Here is a 26683-nt window from a genome sequence, read left to right as displayed (position 1 = left end):
CCGGGAGCCAGGAGCTTCCTCCTGGCCTTCTACATGGCACAGGGGCCCAAGAACCTGGGCCATCTTCCACTGCCTCCCAGGCCATAGCAGAGAGCTGGATCAGAAGTGGAGCAGCTGGGACTTGAACCGGCGCCCATATGGGGATACCAGCACTGCAGGAGGTGGCCTCACGGCCATGCCACAGCGCCAGCCCCTCAGCATCCTCTTTCATTTCCTTTCCTTCTCCTTGCGGGCTCCGCCATGCCAGTCCAGGCAGGTCCTTGCAATTCACTGGGAACCGAGAGATCATTACCATATTCAGATCTCATTTGCATGTCTACGCTTTGGCGCTCTCTGGCCCTGCCCCCCGTCTGAGGTCCCTCCCACAATTCTGGGAAGCCACGCCCCTTAAGAGGGCAGTGTTAGCTCTGTCTTAAAACAGCTGACAAGGGCCCCAATCCATGGCGTTGCCCTTTTAATGATGGCGGAGGCATGAGGCCCTACCCACTCAGTGAGGCGGAAATACTGCTTCCCGCCTTTTTAAGAGGTCCTGGAAAGCCCTTGACCTGAGGTGAGGCTGCGGCAATGATTGGGACTGAGGAGCCCTTCCCAGCCGGGCAGCAGTGTCCTGCAGACGGCGAGGAGGGTGACAGCCATGCGGTGGGCCGCGCTCTTATACTTCGCATGCTCTCCTTTGGCCTCCGTCATAACCGAGGCTCTGATGACGTCATCTTCCACGTAAGTGCCTTGGCTCGCTTCCAGCAGCAGGCCGGCGTCCCGAAGCCGTGTGGGGCTTCTCAGAGGAAGGGAGAGGCGGGAGAGAAGACGCTGGGCGCTTGGTATTCGCTGCCGGGCCTCAGGAAGAAACGCTTCTTGGCAATTTGCGGGAGAGACACCTACCACCCATTTGCCACGCTCTTTACAAATTCCGTCGCATATATTATCGCGTTGGCACGTCACCCCCACTGTGCCAACAATATGAATAACATTTCCACGCGGCCCAGAATGCTTATTTTAAGCTATATTCGCTTCAGTCTAATTTTACGAAACCACAACAGAACAATTCCGACCTTTCTCTGTGATTTGATCGGGAAGGAGAGATTTCCGGAGAAATAGCTATCTTGGAATTAAGGATACTAGATCTGTTTAGAAGGAATTTTACAGAGAAATTGAGTTTTTCTATAGCGTATGTCCCAGTGACGGGTCATCTCTCTAGGGGAACGTGTGCTTTGTGCATGAACTCGGTGACATAGCTCTCCCAGCGGAATACTTGTATGTGAAGATAGAATTTGCTTTCAATATCAAAAGTCAGCTATGACAGTTTTATAAAAAAAAAAAAGTTTAAAGAGGATATTAAGTTTTGACATCATTCAGGCAAATTATATTTGAGGTGGCTTAAGAGTCAAAGAGCTTCCACATTGTAATAAATTTTTATATGTTCTGTGCCACATCTATGATCCAGCTAGATTAGGAAAAGAAGCAAATGGATTTGGGAAGAGAGGACGCTAGGGAATTTGAAAGTGGAGGATTTTTTTTTTTTTTTTTTAAAGAGTGAGGAAAAAAATAAAGATCCTGCTTCCAGGGAAGAAGCAGCCCATGGATTCTGAAGCATCCGATCTTTCCAAGGCCAGGGACTGGCAGCCAGGCAAACGTAAAATTGTATGTGCTGACCTGGTTCTCATGGTTCGTCTTGACCTTGGGGCCTGGCATCTGGACCCTGGCTCAAGGGCTACTTCTGGCTCCCATGGGACCCCCATCCTTTGGAGAGTGGGAGTGGCCCTAGTGAGTGGGCGCTCCCTGGAGGGGGCTACACTGGAAGCACAGGTGTCTTGCTCTGTCTTGGAGGGTCCCATAGCTCATCTGTGGGGTCTGCTCTTTCTGGTGAGCTGTGACCTCAGCCACTGGACTGGATTTAATAGCAGAAAAGGACAGAGACTGAAGAACTAAGCCTAGAGAACCAAGCAGAAACTGAGGCAGCCTCAGCTCTGCTCACGAGTCTCTAAGGTTACGTGTACACATGACAGAAGCACACGTGGAAATGTGGATCGACAAATAACTAGGGACCTAGGAAAACTATAGGAGGTCATAGATGAAGAATCTGTGCTTTTAATGGAAGCTGTCATGTAATCTCTTTAAAAAAGACTTATGGTGCCAGCATTGTGGAGTGGCAGGTGGGGCCGCCACCTGCAGTGCTGGCATCCCATATGGGCCCCGGTTCCAGTCCCTGCTGTTCCTCTTCTGACCCAGCTCTCTGCTGTGGCCTAGGAAATCAGTGGAAGATGGCCCAGGTCCTTGGGCTCCTTCACCCATGTGGGAGACCTGGAGGAAGCTCCTGGCTCCTGGCGTGGCAGCCATTTGGGGAGTGGATCAGTAGATGGAAGGCTACCCCCTCTCTCTGTCTCTGTCTCTGCCTCTCTCTGTAACTCTGCCTGTCAAATAAATAAAATAAATCTTTAAAAAAATAAAAGATTTATTTATTTGAAAGGCAAAGAGAGAGGGCGAGAGAAAGTGGGAGGGAGAGATCTTCCATCCACTGGTTTACTCCCCAAATGGCCACAACAGCCCAGATTGGGCCAGGCCAAAGCCAGGAGCCAGGAACTCCACCCAGGCCCCCATGTGGGTGCAGGAGTCCAAGTACTTGGGCCATCCTCTGGGACTTTCCCAGGCACATTAGCAGGGAGCTGGACTGGAAGTGGAGCGGCAGGGACTCGGACCAGCACAAGCCGTAGCTTAACCTGCTGTGTGGCTACACTGGTCCCCGGTGTTGTGGTTTGTTTTGCTTGTTTTTGTTTTTAAGTCAGTACAGATATGTGTACCAGCACCAAAATAAGCCCCAAATTGCCGTATTAGTGTGACTGCAAGAGTAGCTTCTTTCCTGGCATTTCATAGATAGAAATCTTAGCCGAGGGGGGTAAACCAGGTGGCAAAGCTGCTTAGAAACTGCTTAGATTCCTTGCTCAGGGAGAGCCAGTCTTAAAGCTGCAAGGCGTCTCTTGGCATGGTTGAGAGTGGAAGCTGGAAGAGGAACAGATTGGAAGGTGGAACTCGAAGGGACTATTTAGTGGGGGTGGGGTGAGCTTCCCGACCTTCTCTTCCCTCACAGCCTGGAGCCCTGCAGGTGAGAGCATTTGTGTTGATAAAGGGACTGACTGATGGTGAAACTGGAACGAGAATTGAGAGGGTCATTTAGAATATGTGGGTCATGGTTTTGTACTTTTTCCCCCCTAAGAACCGTAAGAGAGAGGACCTGGCTTACTGGCCAGACTTTGTACCTGGCTGACAGATTCCTGCTTCTAATACTTCATTTCATCTGAGAAGCGTTAGTTCCAAGGAAAAGAGCCTGTTGCTGAGCAAGGTGACATGTGAGTGTCTGAGGAAGTGAGGAGGTATCCGTAGTGGAGGGGGTGCCCCGGAAGGTCTGGGAGGAGTTAGTCCCGGGGCATCCCGAATCGCCATCTCCCTCCCCACCCCCACTCCTTGCTCCCCAGCAAAATCAGCTACAAATCTCAGCTTGTTGGGAACAGATGGCCTTGGCTGACGAATAAGCCACCGCAGGCTGCTCCACCTGTTCTCGGGCTGGAATAATCAGCTCGAGACAAACATCGGCGCTGAAATAACTCATGGCAGCGGGTGATGCGCAGGCACCGATTCCAAAAATTTCTTCAACAGACCCCCTCCCATCCTCTCGTCTCCCCAGCCCCTGGAGGCCATCAGGGGAAGGTAATGGAGCAGAGAAGACTGATAGGGCCCCAAGTGCAGTGAGAGGCCAGGGCTGGGGGTGCCCCAGGCGGGGCTGGGTTCTGCAGTGAGGTGGGGCGTTCACCTGGCCTGGGCAAGCACAGGAACAGGAGATCTGCCGGTGAGCCAAGGGGTGGCGCCCCGACCTGTCCAGGGTGGGGGAGTGATAAGTGAATAGGGCTAAGGAAGCAAAGGTCTTTTCTCCTTGACTCTGTGGGGCTGCTGGGGCGCCCGTGACTCTGTGACCTGGCGTCTGGCCTGCCCTCATCTCCCTGATGGAGTCAGCTGAGCTAATTTTCCCTGGCAGAGGCAGATGAGCCCTTCAAGGGGAGTGACAGCTTAGGGAAGCAGTGGTGATGGCAAGCGGGGTGCTGGCTGTGATGGGAGTCCTGCTCCCTGTGGAGCCAGACAGGAGGGAGAGAGAAGAGCCCGGCCAATTGCTTGCATTGGGTGCTTCAGGAAGGCTGCTTGCCTCGGCCCTGGGCACCAGGCTCGGTGTCCCGAGAGTAGGGGCTCTGGGTCTCCACAGGCTGTGTGGGATACAGGGAAGAAGCTAGCACAGCCCTCAGGCCTCCCAGTCTCCAATTGCTGCTCATTTTTCTCCTAAGTGGCCCCTGCTGTGCCGCCTGGGCCCAGGGCACTGGATGCCAGGGCCCGCTCCTCGTTTAGGGTCTTGCAAGCCTGCTCTCCTCTAAGCCTTCGTGTTGGAAGTGCCAGGGCAGCCCCATCCTCCAAGGTGGCTCCTGTCCCCCCTGGTACCTGGCTCGCTGGTACGCTCCCTGGCTGCATGTAGAAGCACTCAAGGAGCTGTTGCTTGGGTTGGTATAAAAAAAGTAAAAGGAGGCCGGCGCCGTGGCTCAACAGGCTAATCCTCCGCCTTGCGGCGCCGGCACACCGGGTTCTAGTCCCGGTCGGGGCACCGATCCTGTCCCGGTTGCCCCTCTTCCAGGCCAGCTCTCTGCTGTGGCCAGGGAGTGCAGTGGAGGATGGCCCAAGTGTTTGGGCTCTGCACCCCATGGGAGACCAGGAGAGGCACCTGGCTCCTGCCATCGGAACAGCGCGGTGCGCCGGCCGCAGCGCGCTACCGCGGCGGCCATTGGAGGGTGAACCAACGGCAAAAGGAAGACCTTTCTCTCTGTCTCTCTCTCTCACTGTCCACTCTGCCTGTCAAAAAAAAAAAAAAAAAAAAAAAAGTAAAAGGACTAGAGAGAGAACCTGTTCCCACCAAGCAGGACACAGTTACCAACAGTGAATCTTGCGTCATCCACACTCCCAACCACTTCCCCACACCTTTGGCTAGATTATTTTAAAGTTGACACTGGTCCAATGTCATTTCATCAAGAAATACTTGAGTATCCCTCAAAAGAAAATTAAAAAAAAAAAAAAATCAGGAAGCCGAAATCGTGGCTTAAGCAGCCACCTGTGAAGTCAGCGTACCTTATGAGTGCCGACTCGACTCGAGTCCCAGCTGCTCCCACTTCCAATCCAGCTCCCTGCTAATGACCTGGGAAAGCAGAAGATGGCTCAAGTGCTTGGGCCCCTGCACTCACGTGGGAGACTCAGATGAAGCTCCTGGCTTCAGCCTGGCCCAGCCCTGGCCATGGCAGCCACTGGGGAGTGAACCAGCAGACCAACAGATAGAAGATCAAACTCTTTCTCTCTCTCTCTCTTCTCTCTCTGTAACTCTGCCTTTCGAATAAATAAATAAAATATTTTTAAAAATTAAAAAAGAAAAAACAGTCAGGGGTAGGCCTTGTGTAGCAGGTTAAACCACCACTTGGGACACCCACAGCCTATCCTGGGCAGTCCTAGCTACTCCAGTGCTTCTGACCCAGCTCCCTATTAACCTATCTGGGAGGCAGCAGGTGATGGCTCAAGTACTTGGGTCCTGGCCACCCATGTGAGAGACCCAGATGAAGTTCCTGGCCTGGACTCAGCCTGGCCTAACTGTTGTGGGCATTTGGGTAGTGAACTAGCAGAGAGAAAATCTCTCTCTCTTCCTCTCTTTCTGTTGCTCTGCCTTTCAAATAAATAAATACATAAATATTTTTTTTAAATCAGAATACTCATCACAGCTAAAAAAAGATCAATAATTCCTTAATATCAAATATCTAGTCAATATTTTAATTTCTCTGATTTTAATATATTACATATTAGAATATATAAAAGTTGGTTTGTTCAAAGCAGTATCCAAAAAAGATTGAGGAGCTTTTTAAAAAAATTCTGTGCCCAGGGTCTTCTCAAACCTCAGGGATTCAGATTTACTGAGTCTTGGGTGGGGCCCAAGCATGCACAGTTTCTAAAGCTCCGCAGGTGGTTTGATGGGCGGACAGGATTGAAGAATGCTCAACTTTCCCCCTATCATTTTCCTGCCAGCTCCTCTGCATCCAAGCTCTTCAGCCTCTCTCCTGTTTAGTCAGCTCAAGGGGCCCGGCCCCCACGTGCCCGCTTGCACTCGGCGGGGGTCGGGGGTGGGGGACACAGCCCTCACCTGCTGGCCCACACAAGCTGCAGGCTGACTGCCCAGGTCCCAGACTCTTCTTTCAGGGTGGGCTGGAACTCTGTGGACACAGAATTCATTTCCCCTACAGATTCAGTGCCTGTTCTCCCCTAATATGCCTGGTGCTCATTCTTGCCTTGCAAGCATAGCAGATTTTTTTTTTTTTTTTTTTTTTTTTTGCTTGAAAATAGCAAAATTCCTGCCTCAGGAAAAAGTGAGAACTTCCCCTGGGGCTGTAGCCGTCATTTGGCTGCTCAAGTGGCTCAGGCTTTGTTGGAGCTGAGGGGCCTGCAGGGGGCTTGGCGACTGATGTAGGGAACCCAGGGATTTGGGTGAGACTTGAACCCAGCACATTTTGGGAAATCTGGGAATCTGCTCCTGCCTTAAGATGTCGGCCCCAGGAACATTTAGGAGGAGGAGGCCCGCGGCGGCACGTTCTCCTCTCAGTTTCCCACCCTGAGCTCTGCTAGCCTTTTGGATTCACTCCTCCCTCCTGTGTCCCCTACTCCATGCCTCACTGAATGTTGGTGAAACAAATCTAGTCTAAAATAATGAGCAATCAACGACCATGATGCTTGGGGCAGGCTGGGCAGGGGCTGGGAAAGGGGTGGGGAGCTGAATCATTTATAAAGCTTAATAAAGATGCAGATGAGCAGTGCCGACAAGGAACCCCAGAGCTGGGCTTATTCATTATTCAAAGTTATGTAAATGCCTGTAAGAATCCGGCCCCTTGTCCCGGCTGCTTTTCCAGGCTCACAGACCCCATGTGCCTCGCACCTCCCACTCTCCTAGGTGCTCCCCGCTAGCCCTGTCTTGGGCTCCAGCCTATGAACCCCCTTCAGACCCTGCCAGTAGTGCAGTGGTGGGGAGCGCCCCTCCATGGGCTGTGAAATTGATTGGTCCGGCCTTCCCAAGGCCACCACATGCAGGACTCAAATTTCAATCCATCTATAGCAGGCTTATTTTTAAGTTGGTAATTTGCATGGCCCGTGAATGATGCTATAAATATCTAAATGACCCTTGGCCGACAAAAGTTTCCCCACGCCTGCTGTAGAGTCATGAAAATCCTAGACCCCTCCCCCACCCCCACAATTCTTTTTCATAGATGGTTTCTCCTTTTCTGAGGTTTCCAAGGAGAAACCACCATAAGTGTGCTAATATGCATGTTTTAACATCTCACTCATCTACCTGATGGGGTGGATTTCTTGAAGTCTAACCAAAACCCTCCTTGCCCTGAAAATCCTCCACTGAAATGACAAATTCACCTTAATCCTCTCCTGAGGTGTGGAATGCAGGTGCTGAGTCACTTTCCAGCCCAGCGTCTTCTGACTCTACCTGTTGCCTCCTTTTACCTTTTTGTTCTTGTTTTAAGATTTATTTTATTTATTTGAAAAACAGAGTGACAGATCTTCCACCCACTGGTTCAACTCCCCAAATGGCCACGACAGTCCGGTCAGGTCGGGTCAGGTTCAGAGCTGGGCCAGGCCAAACCTGGTCTCCCATGTGGGTGCAGGGGTCTAAGCACTTGGGCCACCCTCTGCTGCTTTCCCAGGCGCATTAGCATGGAGCTGGATGGGAAGTGGAGCAGCCAGGACTCCAACCAGCACTCATATGGGATGCCAGCGCTGCAGGCAACAGGTTAACCCAGTGAGCCACAGTGCCAGCCCCCTCCTGTTGCCTGTCTGGGTGGCAAAGCCTCCTTCCAAATTAGACTCACCCTCCATAAGCTCTGAAGCCTGTTCCGGGGTATCCGGCTCTAGCACGAATGTGTTAGTACTATAACTAGCGCGTGTTACCTAGCACTGACACACTGACTTGTTTCTCCACCATCTCCTAGGGCCCCAGCGACTTCCCCCTGCTCTCTCCCCTCTGCACTGGTCCTCCCCTGCTTTCCCACCACCCCTGGTTTGTCAGTTCGGCGAAGCTGAAAGATGAAGAACTGGGTCAGAGTTGCGGTGGCATCGATTGCCTTGGCTCTCCCTGCCTTGCTGGCCTGGCTCACTTGCTCCCTGCCCCCACTCTATTTTTAGCCTGCCTCTGTTTTCCTTAGTTTGGTTGGCAACCACACTGGCCTCTTTCTCTTCATTGCCCTTATCTCTCCCCTGCAGCTTGTGCAGACCCCAGCTAACCTTCCAGAGGTCTCTTACAGCCTGCCCGATTGATTTTGATTTTCTTCCATCTTGAAGATATGTAAGGGCTGCCTGAAAGGCTCGGCCTGGCCATGCGCCGGCAGGAGGGAGGCAGCCAGTTGATAACAGTCAGTCTGGGCAGATTCGTCAGTATTACTGAAACCCTCACTATGGCCTCCAACTCCTTCCTTGGTGATGTTTGCTCTCCTCTTTGCCCATACACCCCTACATCTCCTCTCCCCTCTATGACCCCACCTCTTCCCACTAAGAAACACTCACATTCCAGGCAGGTGTTTGGCCTGGTGGTTAAGACACAGGTTTAAGATACCCACACCCCGTACTGGAGTATCTGGGCTCCACCCATAGCTCTGGCCCTGACTCCAGCTTCCTGCTAAGGCAGACCTTTGGGGGGCAGCAGTAATGCTTCAAGTGCTTGGGCCCTTGGATTGAGCTTCTGGCTCCTGGCTTCAGCCTGGCCGTCCCCAGCCATTGCATGCATTTTGGGGAGTGAACCAGCAGATGGGAATTAGCAATTGCTCTCTCTCTCTCCCTCCCTCCCTTTCTCCCTCTCTCCCTCTCTCTCTCCCTTGCAAATATAATAAAAGTTTAAAAAATGCTCAGGTCTAGGCCCATTTTCTTTGGCTTTGGGGATATGCAGCAGCCCTGGAGGTCCTGGCCTGCCTTCTTAGTCAGTGTGCGCATGCCAAAGCTCTTCTTACCCAGTTCCTTGTCTGTCTCACACACATCCTACCCAACTGGTGCTGCCAACTTCCTTCTCCCCTTTTCTAGGACGCGCAGGGCTCACTTGTAAAGGCCTTCGCAGCTCAGGCACGGCTTGGTAGCATCCCCCACTCGTCCTTTCCCAGCCTCCGCACGACATTCGGTCCCCTCCTTGAGCTGTCACCAACAAGCTGAATGAGGCTGGATATTTTGGAAGGGGAGCTGCAGCTGGCTGGGGGAGGCGGGTGGCACTGAGCAAAGACACAGAGGGAGCTTCAGGCAGCAAGTGGGACGTTCCCAACACCCTTCTCCCCAGCTTGTCAGCTTGGGAGCTGGTGGGATCCCACGCTGCTCTCTCTGTGCCTCATCCCCCACCCCAATAATGACATAATAGCTTGCATTGCAGTTTGTAACACTCTTCTACATACAACTAACTATCTGCATGGCTCCTTGCTTCTCCTCCAAATGCTCCCAGGCCCCTTCCTCAGTGAGTCTCACCTGAGCACCCATCCAGATTCTGCCCCCAGCAGTGCCTGCCTCACCCCTCTGTTATTCCCAGAGCACTTAGCACCTTCTACTGTATGATGGCAGGCACTTGTGTGTGCTGCTGTCTGTCTGCTCCTCACTGCTCTGTAAGAACCACAAGCACAGGACTTTTTTAAACTGTGGTAGATTACACATAACACAAAGCTTATCATCTTCACCATGTAAGTGTGCAGTTTAGCAGTATTAAGGACATCCACATGGTTGGGCAACCCATCTCCAGACTCTGTTCATCTTGCAAAACTGAAGCCCTGCATCCATAAACCACTCTGCATTTCCTCCTCCTCTCCTAACCCCAGCAGCCGCCACTCTTCTCTGCACCTCTGTGGATTTGACAATTGTACTCACATTAGTAACATCATACAGCATTTATCTCTTTGTGACCAGTTTATTTATTTTTTAAAAAAGATGTATTTAACTGAGTCATGGGGGTGGGGGGCACAGGAGAGACAGAGAGAGATCTTCTATCTGCTGGTTCACTCCCCAAATGGTTGTAATGGCCAGGTTTAGGCCAGGCCAAAGCCAGGAGCCAGGAGCTTCTTCTTGGTCCTCCAGGTGGGTGTAGGGGCCCAGGGACTTGGGCCATCTTCTGTTGCTTTCCCAGGTGTATTAGCAGGGAGCTGGATTAGAAGTGGAGCAGCCGGGACTCTAACCAGTGCCCATATGGGATGCTGGCATCGCAGACAGTGGTTTAACCGTTTAACCTGCTACACCACAGCGCCAGCCCCATCCCATGACCAGTTTATTTCACTTACCACAGTACCCTCAAGTCTCCTCCATGTTGTAGCCTCTGCTAGAATTTGTTTCCTTTTTAAGGCTGAATGATATTCCATTGCATATACATACCCTTCCTGTTATTATCCCCCTATTTTTTTTTTAAATTGTGTTTTGTTTTGTTTTAGACAGATAGAATTAGACAGTGAGAGAGAGAGAGAGAGAAAGGTCTTCTTTCCGTTGGTTCACCCCCCAAATGGCCGCTATGGCTGAAGCTACACCAACCCAAAGCCAGGAACCAGGTGCTTCCTCCTGGTCTCTCATGCAGGTGCAGGGGCCCAAGCACTTGGCCCATCCTCCACTGCCCTCCCGGACCACAGCAGAGAGCTGGACTGGAAGAGGAGCAACCGGCACTAGAACCTGGCGCCCATATGGGATGCCAGTGCCGCAGGCGGAGGATTAACCAAGTGAGCCACAGCAGCGGCCCCAATCCCCCTATTAACACCTCTTAGCCACTGGGAATAATGATGCTCTGAACATGGGTACATAAATATCTCTTTGAAACCCTGTTTTCAAATCTTTTGGGAATAAGAGCCAGTGTTGTGGTGTAGTGGGGTAAAAGAGAACCTGTGACACCGGCACTTCATATGGGGTTCCTGTCCTGGCTGCTCCATTTCCAACCCTGCTAATGTGCCCGAGAAAGCAGCAGAAGATGGTCCAAGTCCTTGGGCCCCTGCACCCATGCGGTAGAGCCAGATGAAACTCCTTAGTCCTGGCTTCAGCCAGGCCTACTCTTGACTGTTGTAGCCATTTGGAGAGTGAAACAACAGATGGAAGATCTCTGTTTCTCCCTCTCCATTTGTAACTCTGCCTTTCAAATAAAGAAATACTTTAGGTATATACCCAGGAGTGGAATTGTTGGATAACATGGTAATTCTACATTTAATTTTTTTAATTTGAAAGGCAGAGAAATACAGAGAGACAGAGATCTCTCATCCACTGCCCACAACAGCCATGGCTGGGGCAGGCCAAAGCCAGGAGCCAGAAACTCAATCTTGGTTTCCGATATGGGTGGCAGGGACCCAACCAACTTCAGCCATCACCCTTAGCAGAAAGCTGGAAATGGAAGTGCCCCTAATCCAGGCATTCCAATATGAGATGCAGGGGTCCCTCCAACATCTTAACTGCTGCCCTAAACAACCATCTCTACTTTTTGAGGAAACACTTTACTATTTTTACAGAGATAGACACACACACTCATACACACAGAGAGATCTTCCATCTACTGGTTCATTCCCCAAATGTCCACAACTCCAGGGCTGGGCCAGGACAGTGCCTGGAGCACAGCAAAGGTTCAACATACAGGAACGTATTGAATGAAAGGAGGAGTGATCATGGTTGATCCTCGCACTGCTTTGTGCAGTCAGCCCGTATCAATGATTATTCCCTTTTTTGTTGTTGTTTTTATTTTTTTTGACAGGCAGAGTGGACAGTGAGAGAGAAAGGCAGAGAAAAAGGTCTTCCTTTTCCGTTGGTTCACCCCACAATGGCCGCTGCGGCCGGTGCACTGCGGCCGGCGCACCGCACTGATCTGAAGCCAGGAGCCAGGTGCTTCTCCTGGTCTCCCATGCAGGTGCAGGGCCCAAGCACTTGGGCCATCCTCCACTACACTCCCTGGCCACAGCAGAGAGCTGGCCTGGAAGAGGGGCAACCGGCACAGAATCCGGCACCCCGACCGGGACTAGAACCCAGTGTGCTGGCGCCGCAGGCGGAGGATTAGCCTAGTGAGCTGCGGCACCAGCTGATTATTCCCATTTTACAGAGGCTGAGGTTCAGAGAAGCATTAGACCACACAAAACAGACTTGGCATGGCCTTGACAGGATTAGCTGGCTTTTACACCTCGCTGGAGAAATCAGTGCTGATACGTGTGCCTAGGCCGTTAAGGCCTCCAGTGGCTGTGGAGTAATTTCCTCATGGTTGTAGTTCCTTTGGGAATATTTTGACTTGCATTCCCATTGCCCGCTCTTCAGTGAATCCCCTTAACACATCCACCACCACCACCCCCGCCCCAGTCCCAGTCTTGCACTCCTCAGTGCATCTCTATGTCCTGTTTTCTGGGGTCAATCTGGCCCCGCCCTGAACCTCCTCCTGCTCGGGGTTCATCTGCATGCACCCGGCCCTACTGGCCTCCCTGCTAATACCTCTCACCCCTCCACCCACCCTGGGGTGCTTATGAGCCTGTTCCCATGCAAAGCAATTAGTGCAAGGAGGCCAGCCGACCCGTGCTAATGCTGTTTCATTAAGTGGGAGCAATCCTAATGATAATAAAATGGCACATTTAACATTCAAACATTGAACAGGGTTTCTAAGCGAGTGTGTCTCTCTCTTTCTTCCTGGTATAACAGCTCCATCTTCATAAGGACCTGACAATACACCTTAATGAGGGACTGGGGAGCTGAGCATCTTTATAGAACCAGGGAGAGGATGAAGACGAGACAAAGGATGCAGAGAAAGGGGGTGCAGTGCATCGAGGGGATAAAGACTCAGCATTCCTGGGGGAATAGATTCTGTGGTGCTAATTTAGACAATTAGAGCTCATAAGAAATGAGGTCGGATGGAACAGAAAGCCCGCCGCAGACTTTAATGAAATGCAGCTATTTATTTGTTTGTTTGTTCAACAGATATTTTTCAACAAACCTTTACTGTGCTCTTAGGAGCTGGAATTTTTAGGAGTTTGTGATGGAGAGTGGCTCTGGTTTAAGGAAAAGGAACGCAGTAGGGAAATCTAAGAGGTTGTCTTGTTTACCTTTCCCTGGGCAGATTGTGTCAAATTCATGCCAAGCTCATCACCGTCCCAGGGAAGAGAACCGTAACAACTGCTCTGGTCTCTTGGGCCAGCCCTTGTGCCCCCCCCCCCCTTCTTGAGACCTTCTTCTCAATGGTCCTTGCTCCTCTGTGACTGCAGAGGATCAGATGGACCTTCTAGAAGCAAGGAAGTCGCTGGGGTTGGGGAGCTAGCCAGGGAAAGGAGGCAGACTTGACCATCTGGGGACTCCACAGAGGCAGGAGAAAAGGGTGACATTTTACGGCCACTTCCCTCTCATGGGGTGCCTCCCACAGCCCGGGCTCCTGTGCACAGAAGGGAGGTCAAAGGTGGGCTTTGCCCAGGCCGGGGAAGCGGCTGATTCGAAAAGGTGTCAGGTCATAGGATGGGGTTAGTTTCATGCTTAGTTCATACAGGACCTTCCCCACGACAGGGGACAGCTTGAATCCATGTCCTAGGGGAAGGGGAGGGGACAGTCAAGTGCTCAGGGCCAGGCAGGCTGGGCTCTTGGCAAGTCCCCCACTGTCCCACTCAGAGGGCTGCCTCTCCTCATGCTCACCTCCCACAGCCAGAAGCTGCCTCCCACCATGACAACCCCTGCTCTGATTTCCCAGCCAGCCTCCTAACTGACCCAAAGCCAGGCTTTAGCCCCTCTGTGGGCACCTGAGTATGGGGAAAATACCATTTGGCCCAGCACGGAGAACAGCCATCTCTAAGGGGGCCGTGTCCCCTCCTCAGCTCACCAGAGAATCCAGCACCGATGACAATGTTGTCATACTTCGGGTGGCGATCAAGAATGAAGTGCGTATCAGGGGTGTTCTAGAAGAAATATTCACACCTGTATATCACACGTTGATAACAGGGCCGGGGAGCATGGTGGGAGTTAGGAAAACTGCAGGCCCTGACAGGATGGGGCTGGGCTGGGTTTCTTTCCAGAGAGAATGAGAACAGGGCACAAGCCTAATTCCTGCCTGCCAGCACCCCTCTGGATGCCAGTCTTTCCTATCTGTCCATCTGTCTCTCTCTCCCCTGCGGAGCCATGAACACAGTAGGTGCTTAGCTCATCCTAGCAAACTCACTCCAGCCTGGATGCCTCAGGCCCTGGTGGCATCTGTCTCTTCTCTTTGTCCCTGAGGCCTGCTCAACTGGCGCGTCTTGCCAAAAACCCTTTTAGAGCTCTTCTGGGGACTATCGTCAGGGACTGCCAGGCCCAGCTCATTGCCTAATGAAAAAGAATACGAATAATCCCTCCCCGGCCCTGTCTAGGGGAAGAAAGCCGACCCACACAGCTTAGCTTGCTCGTTTCAACTTGATTGCTATGTCAGGGCTCAGAGTGGGCCCCAGCCAGTGTGAGCTCTGCCTGTCTCCTGCTCTCCAGAACTGTGGGGGGTGGAGCACGGGGGGCCACCAGCCCCTTACCGTGTACATGCAGCGTTCCATGATGTCGGGCTGCGGCTTCAGGTTGGGTAGGTGAGCGCGGACAAAGTCGCACAGGATCTGCACGTCCTGGATGTCTGTCATCGCCCTGGGGCAGTCCCGCTCCTCAGGGTCCACGGTGTCACCGTGGTGATAGCAGACCTGACAGCAGATCAGAGCGTTGTGAGTGGTGAGGCCGGCCTTCCACACACACCCAGGGTGTCCCCAGCCAGCATCCCGCCGTCCTCAGTCCTGCTGCGGGCTCCTTGTTGCCACCTGAGGTTGCCCAGCTGTCCAGCCCCAGCCCACCCTCTGCGTGCCAAGGAAAGGCACCCTTAGCAGGGCTTCAGGACAGCTGAACTGCTGCCCACTGGGACCCGGGGGTCATCTATGGAAGGCAGTTAGAGAAGCTGGCCGCCACCTGGATGGGCACCTCAGCTCACCTTCATGAGCCCAGGATACTCTCCGGAGGGCAGCCCATAGACGTGGTGGGGAGTCAGGCCCATGCCCAGGAAGCAAGGAAAAGCCTGGGAAGCACCATAGCTCCCAGGAACCGTCTCTCGCCAGTAACACACGTTGATCCGCAGGGTCTTGAGGAAGGGACAGGAAATGGGAGGTGAAGGGGAAGCCGCCAGATGCCATGGACGATGGAGCAGCATCTTCTGGGGTCCTACGGCCCTTGACCGCAGGCCTGGACACCCATCTTTGCTCATCCACCCTGCTTTACTCAGGTCTCCATCGTTCGATTTTTCCAGATTTTATGATGCACGAAGACCTCTGACCCTCTGTCTCCTCCCTGTTCTTTGTGTGCTCTGAAAGCTGCACGCCAGCCCTACTTCTTTGTCTTTGCAGGAATTGATGACCAGCTAGTCATTAAGTGCTTACTCTAAGCCAGGATGTCCCCCAAGAGTTTGACAAAGGATCTCCAAGTGGCTAAGATGCTGGTGAAGATGCCTCTGTGCCATGTCAGAGTGTCTGGATTCAGTTCTCACTCACTCCTGACTCCAGCTTCCTGCTAATGCAGACTCTTGGGGCAGCAGTGATGGCCCAAGTAGTTAGGTTCCCTTCTACTCAATGGAGACCTGGATCAAACTCCTGGCTCCCAGCTTTGGCCCCTACCCAACCCTGGCCATTGAGTGCATTCTAGGGCATGAACCAGTGGATGTGAGCTTGCGTACTCTCTCTCAAATATAAATAAAAATTTAAAAAATTTATTATTTGAAAAGCAGAGTTAGACAGGGGGAGTGGGGGGGACTCTTCCATTCACTGGTTCACTCTCCAAAACGCCACAACAGCAGGGCCTGGGCCAGGCTGAAGCCAGGAGCCTGGAACTCCATCTGGGTCTCCCACATGGGTGGCAGGGAGCCAATTACTTGAACTGTCGTCTCCTGTCTCCCGAGGTGCATGTCAGCAGGAAGTGGAATCAGGAGTGGAGCTGGGACTCAAACCCAGGCTTAGGATTTGGGCATCCTAAGCAGCATCTCAATCCTCTATGCCACACACCCACCCCTAAGCTTATCTTTTAATCCCATTTTCCCACAAACCTTTCGAAGTGCCCTCACATACACCTCGTATGTCTAACAATGTGCTTCATAAGCAGCCCCCTGATACAGCTGTTACACCTCCCCCCACCGTGTTGATGCAACTGAGGCTCAGTGAGGTGCGCTAGCTTGTTCAAGGCCAACACAAGCAAATGGCATATCCAGGACTTGAACTGAGTCTGCCAGTCCCCCTGGCTGCTTCTCTTAAGCATCCATGCTCAGGCCTGCGACTCTCCCTACCTGGAGAGGTAGCTCAATTCCCAGGGGACGGAGAAGCCTGTTGGTCCAGGGACCCGCTGTGATGATCAGGCTCTTGGCTTGGTAGCTCCTGGAGGTGGTGGTCACCGTGACCGGTAGCCCTGGTTTTATGTCCAGCACCTTCTCTCCATCACGCACTGTGCCTCCCAGCTGGCGAACTGCGTCCTGAAGGGGCAGGTGCAGAGAAAGGTGAATTTGTTCTCCTTGTGTTCACCTTAGTGGACAAACAGCCCTTCACTTAGGACAGAAAAGAGAATATAGGGAAGGCCCTCATCTGGAAGAATGGGATTCCAGATGCCCCGAGCAAGGAGATGTATTGCCCGAGGGCTGGACAGTGTCACCTGGAGGGCCCTGAGGGCCTTGTCTGCATAGAGAACTCCTCCAGACTTGTCCAAGAGGCCTACTTCTCCCTTGGTCAACCGAATGTTTGGGAAACGCTGCTTCAGTTCCTCGGAGGAAAGACGCTGGTGTTCCAGCCCATGTCTGGACAGTGTGGCCTGCATTGACTTTAGTTCTGGATCCTCTGCCATTCCCAACAGCAACAGTCCAGTCCGTCTGTAAAAACAAACACAAAAGACGCCTGGGTGAAGGTACCTGTGAAGGCCCGCCCTATGCCATTTGCAGGGGTCTCAGGTACAGGCCTAGGCAGGAGGAGAGTCACAACCTTGCACAGAGGGAAGAGGGGACATCATCTAGATTTTGACCACTGGAGCCCTCTGCCCTTGGCTCTCACTTTTGCTTGTCCCTCCATCCTGCCCTGGAGGGAAGAGATTCTAAGCCCCCTTTCATCTTGCACACCTGGAGAGTGCTGTCTGTTCTTCCAGCCTGGTCAGGTTTCTTCTCCTTCCTCCCATTCACTCTGTATCTGCCCCCAGGCCACGCCCACTCCACTACCTTTCCTCTTCCTGTCATGCCATGCATTGCCCCTTCCTGCTTGTCTCTGCCTCTCCATTTTTTGCAGGGCTGTTTTTTGTGGAAAGGTCTTAAATTGGGAGATCCAGGTTGGGTTCTGTCCCTGACATCACTTTGATGTGACCTTGACCTGGTTGCTCCCATCTCTGGACCCAGATTCCATATCAGGGTGGCACCCCCTCCTACCCAGCAGGTGGAAATGGCATGGGTCATTTTTGCAATTGTCAGAACATCTGGGGTTGCAACTCACATTTAGGGATGCTGAACCTGCTATGCTCAGGAAGATTCCACCCCAAATGCCAAAGGCACCTTCATGCTTAAACACCAGTGGATGGTCTCCTAGGGCCCCAGCAATAAATTGAGTGATTATGTCTCTCTCAGCACCTCCCTCCATCCTTCTTAAACCCCAAAGCAGTGAAAGCTGTTCCTCTTTGCATGCTTCTTGTCTCTCTGTCATAAGAGACCAGAGCTCTCTTTAGGCAGGAAGTGATCTAAACAACGCAGGGGTCCCTCTGGCCCCCCCGGACCATTCCTATAGTCCCTTCTGGTTGCGGCAGCCGCACTGACCAGCAGCCACCCAGTACATCCCCCAGGTACTGCGTAGAAAGCTCGTAATAGCCTATAATGGAGTCTCATGGATATTACATGCTTGCAAATCCCACATTATCTGGTTGGGGGGATTAAAGAGAAGATTGGGAAGGGGGAGGGCCACAGTGGGCCCTGGGGCTGGTGTCAGTACACAGAGCCGCGCAGCATGCCCAATCCATTCGCCATGGCCCCCGCCTACCCGGCTCTCACCACAGCGAGATAGCAGCAAGAGCCTCTGCTCTTCAAAGCTCCTCAGAGGCAAGAGGCTGGAGCAATCCCCACCAGCCTGTAGCCAGCCTCTTCCCAGAAGGACTTCTGATTGGTTCTCAGGTAATGCACACTTGCCTGGTAAATGTTTTGGTCAAAAAGATCATTAAGAAGTCACCCAGGTACATGTTCTTGAGCCCTGTCACCTGAGGGGGTCCCAGCTGCATAGGATTCTGGGAAATGCACCTTAGCAGGCGTCATGTGAGATTCCCGGGCCTGCAAATTCCAGAACAGCATGTTGTAACCCCTGCCTGCACTATAGCAGCTTGGGTCTCATATTCTCTGATCTCCCTCTCAATATTTATATATTTGTTTCAAAGTCAGAGTTACAGAGAGGGAGAGACATAGAGAGAGTGAGATCTTCCATCTGCTAGTTCACTCCCCTGATGGTCACAATGGCCAGGGCTGGGCTGTGCCAAAGCCAAGAGACAGGAGCTTCATCCATGTCTCCCACATGCGTGGCGGGGGCCCAAGCACTCAGGCCATCTCCAGTTGTCTTTCCCAGACCATTAGCAGGGAGCTGGATCAGAAGTGGAGCAGCCAGAACTTGAACCAATGCCCACACGGGATGCTGGTGTCGCAGACAGCAGCTTTACCCACTATCCCACAGTGCCAGCCCCATACTTTCTCTTTTGTTACAATTCCTCCCCCCCACCCCACTTCCTTCTTTCCTTCCTCCTTTATTCCTGCTTCCCTTGAAAGGAGAACTCCTCTTACAGGGATGTGCTGAATGGGGAAAATGAGTGTGTGCTCTGGCAAATTAGGGAATGCTGAGTGACGTTCTAATTCCCAGCCATCCTGTGGTGGACGAAGCGGGAGTGCCCCATCCCTGGGCGTAATCAGCGAGCTGATTCCGCCTGGTGAATGTAATTGTGCCGATTGTAATCATTTTGCTCCAGCTCTCTGCCCCTGTGGCATTTATTTCTTAGCCAGATATTGATCTAACAGTGGGAAATTTTCCATCTGAATTTGTGATGCTGGACCCTCCCTTAGTCCGAAGATGCGTTTGGGAAATTCTCATTTTCCGTGGATCACAGCTGAGCTATTTGGCCTGAGGGAAACCGTGCACTGCTAGAGAAATGCTGTGGATTGGAGAGAGATTTTTGACCATTATGAGCAAATCGGAAATAAATGTAAAACACTGCCTGGAAATGCAAAGACCTGTCATTATGGGAGATAGGTGAGACGCTCCTATGGGAAATGCTTAGAGAATTGGAAATCAGTCAATCAAAACCAGGATCAGAGAATGGGCCTTTTCCCCCAGTATGAAGATAGATGACTTCCATGGGCTGATTGAAAATCATTTAAGTGCTTATTTTCTTAATGGCTTTTTCCTAGATCCCAATAAATAGACTGCTCATTCTGCATCAATTTCTCCCCACTGTGCTCCTGGCCGCTCCCTCCTCTTTGTCTGCTCAGACCGGGGTTCCAAGCTTGGGGAAGGAAAAGAGTGAGAAGGGACAAGGGCATCTTTGTAGGGTAGAGGAATGATCAGGGAATGGACTGACAAGTCAGAGCTGGCCTGGATGGAAGGGCTTGGAGCCAGCGCTAGGGCTGTCAGAGAACCCTGGCAAACTTGTAGCTCCCAGCCTCCCTGGCCACCCCTCAGCTGGGTCAGGAGCACATGGTCTGAACTGCGCCTTCCTCCCAGCTCCACTTGGATCCAGCGCCAGGAAGAAATTGCTGGAGATTCCACCCAAGGGCCTTGCTGACTCCTCTACGGCCCGAATCACTCCTCCTATGTGATGTGGGGAGTTGGTGATGGTGGATTTCTACCAGTTACTCTGGCCAGCTGGGTGCAGGACACAGTGGGGAGCAGCTGGGGGCTGGGAACAGCTCCCTGCACCTGCTGTCTCCCACCCTCAGCTCCAGCGTTCCCCTGCCTGGGTGAAGCCAGCTCTGAGTCACCTGGAGGAAGGGACTTGCTGTTGTTGGTTTTGGAGGTGCTCCCTGCGTGTTCTCTCCTGCTCAGTGGGCCGAGGTGGAATTGGTTAACAGAGACTGCTCCAGGGAGGAGATGTGGCTGACAAGCCAGACACCGCGCAGACACAGGAAGCAGCAGCTGCAGAGGGGGCCACCAGGTTCCGCCAGCAGCTGTATCGCCTACGGCTGTGATCTTGTCTGATATTGTCAGCCAAGCAGGGGCAGCCTGGGTCAGGAGCTGGATAGTAGGACTCAAAGGGAGAAGGCGGGGCGGGAAAGAGAGGGGCCGCAGCGCTGGGCTTTGCTGTTGCTATCCGCGTTGTGCCTGTACACATCACAAAAGATTCAGACCTTGTGATCTGACACATGTGTCATTGTCTGTTCCCAGAATATATGCAAATAGTTTGAGCCCACCCATGTTTAGTATGCGGCTGTCACAGGACACAGCAGAATAGAATAAAAAGACAACTGCCTTGACTAGCAAGTCCTAAAGATCTTCATGAAATCATCATCAAATAGCATGAAGTATGCCCGTATTTATTAGTTATATTATAGTCTTGTGCTGGTTCTTTCTGAAGAACCTAGGGAAAAGAACCACAAAGATGAATCATTTAGAAAATCGGAATTAGGGAAAGGAACTGAGATGGCTTTTAGCCCACAGGCAGAAATGTATTCATATGCCACTCAGAATGGGAAGCTTCTGTCCTGTGTCCCTACTTAGTAAAGGAACCAAATAAAGTTAGTGCACCTCGGTAAATTAAGTTAGGCGAAAGGACGGACTTGTTAACAATAGAATAACAGCAGCAACAATAGTGCACTTGGCATGCCGGAGTACTTGAAAGGTTTGGAAAGCATATTTCACAATTGGCACTGTGAGGCACTGAAATTTGTTTTGTTTGTTTTTTAAGAGTCACAGAGGGCCAGCACTGTGGTGTAGTGGGCTAAGCCTCGGCCTGCAGCACTGGCATCCCATTCAGGCACCAGTTCTAGTCCCAGGTGCTCCTCTTCCAGTCCAGCTCTCTGCTATGGCCTGGGACAGCAGTAGAAAATGGCCCAAGTGCTTGGGCCCTTGCACCCACGTGGGAAACTAGGAAGAAGCTCCTGGCTCCCTTCAGATCAGCCCACCTCCAGCCATTGCAGCCATTGGGGTGTTAACCAGTAGATGGAAGACCTCTTTCTCTGTCAATCCCTCTCTCTCACTATAACTCTAAATAAATACATAAATATTAAAAAAAAAAAAAAAAAGAGCCACAGAGACAGAGAAAGCAAACTCCTGTCTGCTGGTTCACTCCCCAGATACCCCAATGGCCAAAGCTGGGCCAGACTGATGTCCAAGACAAATATCAGAGCCAGGAGCCAGGAACACAATCCAGGTCTCCCACAGGAGTGGCACTCAGAAGCCATCTACCTGACCCGTCACCTGCTGCCTCCCAGGGTACACACTGGAAAGAAGCTGGAATTAGGAGCCAGAGCCCAGAATGGAACACAGGAACTCCAGTTGGGAACGTAGCCATCCTAATCATTAGACCAACCACCTGCTCCAGAATGATCCTTTAAAATGGCCTGTGGCAATTACCTGTCTGTAAATATCCAGTTGCAATCTTTTGACCTGGGATGATTCATTCAGACCCAAACTTGTTTGAAGACAGGAGAAGGGATGAGGCCACCAGTTTGTGGTGTCTCCCAAACCAGGGGCCAGAAAACAACAATTCAGGGACAGAATCTGGCCTTCTGTTTGCTTTTTTCTTGTCCATAAGCCAAGAGGTTTTTTACTTTTTAAATGGCTGATAAAAAAATCCAAAGAATGCTATTTCATAGCACAAGAAAATTTTATGTGAAGTTTGAATTTCATTGTTCATAAATAGCGTTATTGGAACACACCCAGGTTTGTCTGTTTACACCTTGTCCATTGCTGCTTTCATACCATAAAGGCAGAGCTGAACCACAGGAACAGACCACAGGGCCACAGAACCTCAGATCCATGTGGCCATTTGCAGGAAATGTTTGCCAATCACTGTTCTAGAAAAGAGTCTCGTCATTCTGTGATTTGAGTTAATGGCTTCAGACTCTGCTCCGTGGCAACCCTCTCATAAGGTTGTGGGGAGAAGTAAATGAGGTGTAGAGGAGGGTACTTCAAAAAGCTCATGGAAAAATGAAATAGAAAGATAAGTTTATTTTGGTACAAGAATTGAATTCATGTATATGATGAGGGGTCTTTAAGAAGTTTATGGAACATATATATTATGAAAAAATTATGCGCGAATTGCAAAAATTTTTGCACAAAAATAAACTTATCTTTCCATTCCATTGTTGCATGAATTTTTTGAGGCACCATCATGCAATTCGTATATCCCTTATGCAGTAGACCGTATATAATGAGGTGTCCTGGGAACGAGATGCAAGTCTAAACACAAAATCCATTTCTGTTTCAAATGCACCTTACACACGTAGCCTGAAGGTAAGTTTCTACAACATTTGTAATGCACATGCATTCTGACTTTTCCCAGTCACCTAAGGTCAGGTGTGGGATTTGCCACTTGGGGTGTCATGTCAGTGCTCAAAAAATCAGATTTGGGAGGATTTCAGAGTTTTGAATTAGGAATGCTCAACCTGTATCATGCTTAACAGCAGCTCCTAGTTTCTTATGGAAGATGTTGCCTTTCTACATTTTGTTCTCAGCTCATCACATACAACAGCCCCATGAACTAGGTCTTATAACCCCTACTTTGCAGATGAAAAAACTGAGTCTAAACACACAGAGGATGTACAGCTTGCTGCAAACCACACAGCTAAGTGTGTCAGAGCTGAGATTTAGAGCCAGGCCTGACTTGTTCCCAAATCCTTCCTGATTCCTGTCCTGCCAAAGAGGAGGGTTGTGAGATTATGGGATCTCCCTCCCCAGGGCCCCTTCTCCCCTCTCCTGCAGGACACACTGATCAGATCAGGTGGAATGGACTGCCACTTATTGAAGGGTGCCAGGCACATTGCCAAATATTTTACAGAAGGCTCATTTAACTTCACAGAGCCCTATGAGAAAAGGAGGCACAGAGAGGTAAAGGAACATCTCCCAGGGCTGGCATCATGGCACAGTGGATCAGGAAGCCACCTGTAATGCCGGCATCCCTTATGGGTACCTGTTTGTGTCCCAGCTGCTCCACTTCCTATCCAGCTCCCTGCTAAAGGCCTGGGAAAGCAGCAGAAAGTGGCCCAAGTGCTTGGGCCCCTGCCACCCAGGTGGGAGACCCAGATGGAGTTCCAGGCTCCTGGCTTTGGCCTGGCTCAACCCTGGCCATTGTGGCCATTTGGGGAGTGAACCAACGGGTGGACAATCTCTCTCCTTCTCTGTAATTCTGCCTTTCAAATAATAGAATAAATCTAAAAAAAAAAAAAAAAAAAAAAAAAAAAAACCCTGTAAGATCACAAAGCTGGGAAGAGGTTAGAGTACAAAGTCAAACCCAAGTCTCTGTGACTCCAGCACCCTCGTCTTCCCTCTGGAAGATTCCAGACACTTCCCTGACATCTTAGCTGCCTCATCGTCTGCTGGGAAGAAGGGTGCCCTCCAAGGTCCCGAGCAGTTCCTTCAGCTCCGGAGACCCAGCAGTGTGCACAGACACTAACAGAGAGGGGTCCCTTTGCCGGACCACCCCTCAGCAAGTCATGCTTCTTCACTGGGGTGCTGGGTGCATTAGCTGCCCCTGAGTAAATGTGGGATTAGCTGCCCTGACTGTATTTGCATAATGGATTTCACTTTGTTCTTAAGTTAATGGTGTTTTTGCAACAGAACAGTAACCTCTTGGTTCTTGGCCATTAAAACAACTGCCACCCTGAAGGCTAGAGCCAGGGTTATGTAAAGGAAGTTCAGTTAAGAGTCACAGAGGAGAAGAGAAAGGAGCCAGGGGTGGTTAAAGTTCCCAATGCAATACAAGAAAAAGGTCAACGAGGGAGGACTCGGAGGGGAGGGAGGAATGGGGGAGGGTGGCACAGGTGCAGGCTCACTCCCTGGTGAGCACTACAGCCTGAGGAGCGCCCCATGCTGTTCCTATAGGATGTGGTCACTATGGAGGTGAGGATCCAGCACGAAAAGATAGCATGCTCCCAGGAATACAAAGGATCTGGAAAGTCAGCTTCCTGCTCTTGAGGGCACCGCGGAGGTGTAGTTGCGAACGCCAGCAGATCCCATGCAAGCCTTTCCGCCTTGAGTATCTGCCCACAGCGTCTGCCCAGCACTTTCTCAATACAGCCACTGCTAGACTTGGGCACACGCTCTGACCCAGAGCTGGAAGTCAGAGCCTGGCAGGAGCTTCCGGTCATCGGGACAGCGAGCAGAATGCTCCCATGTATCTAGCCCTTCGTTGGGCACGAGGTCTTCCTATCTCACCTCAGCTGTGCCTGGCCCCACCTCTCCACAAACGCGAAACTCCTCCAGGTGTGAGCTCTGTGATTCAAGGGTTTCAGCCCCCTGCCCACCTGTGCAGCTGGGTCCCAGCTTCTTGCTCCAGCTGGGCCCATAGCCGATAGCACTCGTCCATCATGTGGGTGTAAAAGTCTTCAAGGTATGCCTTTCGGATTATCCGGCTCTGTCCATGGGAGCTCCCTCGGGAGTGCGGCAGGAAGAACTGGAGGATAAGAGAGACAAGGGAAGCTGTGGCCTCTGTACAACCAGGAATCTCTTACTCTAAACGTTTCCACCCACTCTTTCCAGATTCTCCCTCTACAGCCAGTCATCTGACATGGCAGCCAAGACAGAGGTTCTACAGTCGCGCTAACTTGGGCTTTCTTTATAGGAATATCACTTACATCCAGAGGCCCTTTGTGAGTTAAGTCTCCAGTCATCTTGCTATAAGCTCAGCCCACTTAGACTCATAGAGTAGTCAGTTAGAAAGAATCTTCCAGATCATTCTGGCCTAGCCCCGTCATTTCACAGACAAGGAAATGGATGCTGAATTTACGACTCTCTTTGGCTTCAGCTCACTTGGGCTAAACATGGAGTTTCCTGAAAGGATGCACCCGGGATCTCTTGGGCTTTGAGGAAGCTGATGGAGTAACACAAGGATTTCCAACCACTCCAGCTCATTACCAGGAAGAGTAAACCATGAGCAACCTGGGTGGCTGTGTCAGTCTGTCCACTGAGACAGACGCCTTTCTGGGGGACTGGACCTGCCCTCCATAGGACCCTGCAGACACCGGGGCCCAGCTACACGTGCAGCAGTCAAGGGAGACAGCAATGCATAGGATCAGCTTCCCTTTATGGCAACATGAGACCTGCATCTCACTTCCTGCATGTCCAGAGGTAGAGGAAAAATGGAAACTTCTGCTAGGTGCTGGGGTGAGAAGTCAGGAAAGCAAGGGGGAGAATCCCATCAGGCTGATCCATCACCCTTTGCAAAGTTGTCTTTACTTAAAGTTACCCTGGGCAGAACTGGTTATTTTTCTGGGTTGAATCAACCATTTTGGCACAGAAAAATCAGGGTGGCAAGAAGGAAGAGAGGGGCTGGTGCTGTGGTATAATGGGTAAAGCCGCCACCTGCAGTGCTGTCATCCCATATGGGTACAGGATCGATACCTGGCTACTCCTCTTCTGATCCAGCTCTCTGCTATGGCCTGGGAAAGCAGTAGAAGATGGCCCAAGTCCTTGGGTCCCTGCACCCACATGGGAGGCCAGGAGGAAGCACCTGGCTCCTGGCTTCAGATCAGCTCAGCTCTGGTTGTTGCGGCCACCTGAGGAGTGAACCAGCAGATGGAAGACCTCTCTCTCTCTTTCTCTCTGTCTCTCTGTAACTCTGCCTTCCAAATAAATAAAATAAATATTAAAAAGAAGAAGAAGAAGAAGAGAATAGGGCCAAGGATGTGTCTTGGTCTAGGACAGGAACTGGGCCACAGTAAAAGCAGAGATGTACCTGGAAAATCCAGTGTGGGTCTGAGGGAAGGGAGACACACTCTGCGTTCCCAGGAAACCTCCAAACAGCTAAGCTACAGACTGCACAGCATGCATGGTCCTCAGGCCCTTTGGCCTCGCCCCACAGCCTGCTGGCTCTGGAAAGCCCTCTGGAGGGGAGGCAAGGGCCGAGCCTTAGCGTCAGGAGTGCAGAGGGGACACAGTACCTGCTCCAGCAGGAGGACGCTCTTCCTGTGTTTGGCCAGGTGGTAAGCGCTGAAGCAGCCCTGGATGCCTGCCCCGATCACAATGGCGTCATAGAGAACTGTCTGAGAAGCCATGCTGTCCTCTTAGCCCTGCAGCCTCGGAGTCCACAGAGCAGAAAGCCCGCAGAGGCAGGTGCTACACTGAAAGGGTTGCAGGGAGCAAAGTCCAGCCTGGCTGGTGTTCCCACAATCCCCTGGGGCCTGTCCTCCCCACTGCCTCCCTCCCTGCAAAGCCTGGCACGGGGCTCAGCCTCCGCCTCTCCTGCAGAGCAGAGCTGGGTAGTCTGATCTGTGAGGTTTAGCCCAGCTCAGCTGCCAGCCTCACCCTTGCATCCCTCTAGCTTTCTATTCTTGGCTCAATTATTGTCATGCAAATGGGCTCCTTCCTATGCCACCTTCCTGTCTCATTATGATCTTTGTCTCAGGACTTCGGCCCTGGAATTTCAATGCCTCCTAGACCAAGCTGGGCACCGGGAATGCTGCCTCCCC

The 26683-nt window shown here is 51.6% G+C and overlaps 1 protein-coding gene across 1 annotated transcript; it reads right to left on the bottom strand.

Annotated features, from left to right (window-relative positions):
- Window positions 1-13385: 13385 nt before the first annotated feature.
- On the bottom strand, window positions 13386-26360 carry PIPOX (pipecolic acid and sarcosine oxidase). Its single transcript, XM_062215941.1, has 8 exons — window positions 26156-26360; window positions 24521-24669; window positions 16705-16918; window positions 16346-16528; window positions 15008-15154; window positions 14568-14726; window positions 13892-13967; window positions 13386-13602 (listed from the first exon to the last, which is right to left on the bottom strand). The coding sequence occupies exons 1-8, from the start codon at window positions 26267-26269 to the stop codon at window positions 13472-13474; spliced, it is 1173 nt and encodes a 390-aa protein (XP_062071925.1). The 5' UTR covers window positions 26270-26360; the 3' UTR covers window positions 13386-13471.
- Between the last annotated feature and the right edge of the window lie 323 nt (window positions 26361-26683).

The sequence above is a fragment of the Lepus europaeus genome, chromosome 18 (assembly GCF_033115175.1).
Source record: "Lepus europaeus isolate LE1 chromosome 18, mLepTim1.pri, whole genome shotgun sequence".
NCBI lineage: Eukaryota > Metazoa > Chordata > Mammalia > Lagomorpha > Leporidae > Lepus > Lepus europaeus.
This window is presented reverse-complemented; position numbering and strand designations above follow the sequence as displayed.

Excerpts from the sequence above, each read along its gene's own strand:
- PIPOX (XM_062215941.1), bottom strand. The coding sequence starts at position 26,269 with ATGGCTTCTCAGACAGTTCTCTATGACGCCATTGTGATCGGGGCAGGC. Across the intron at positions 24,670-26,155 it reads GCGTCCTCCTGCTGGAGCAG|TTCTTCCTGCCGCACTCCCG; the intron begins GTACTGTGTCCC and ends CTTATCCTCCAG. Across the intron at positions 13,968-14,567 it reads TGGAACGCTGCATGTACACG|AACACCCCTGATACGCACTT; the intron begins GTAAGGGGCTGG and ends TATTTCTTCTAG.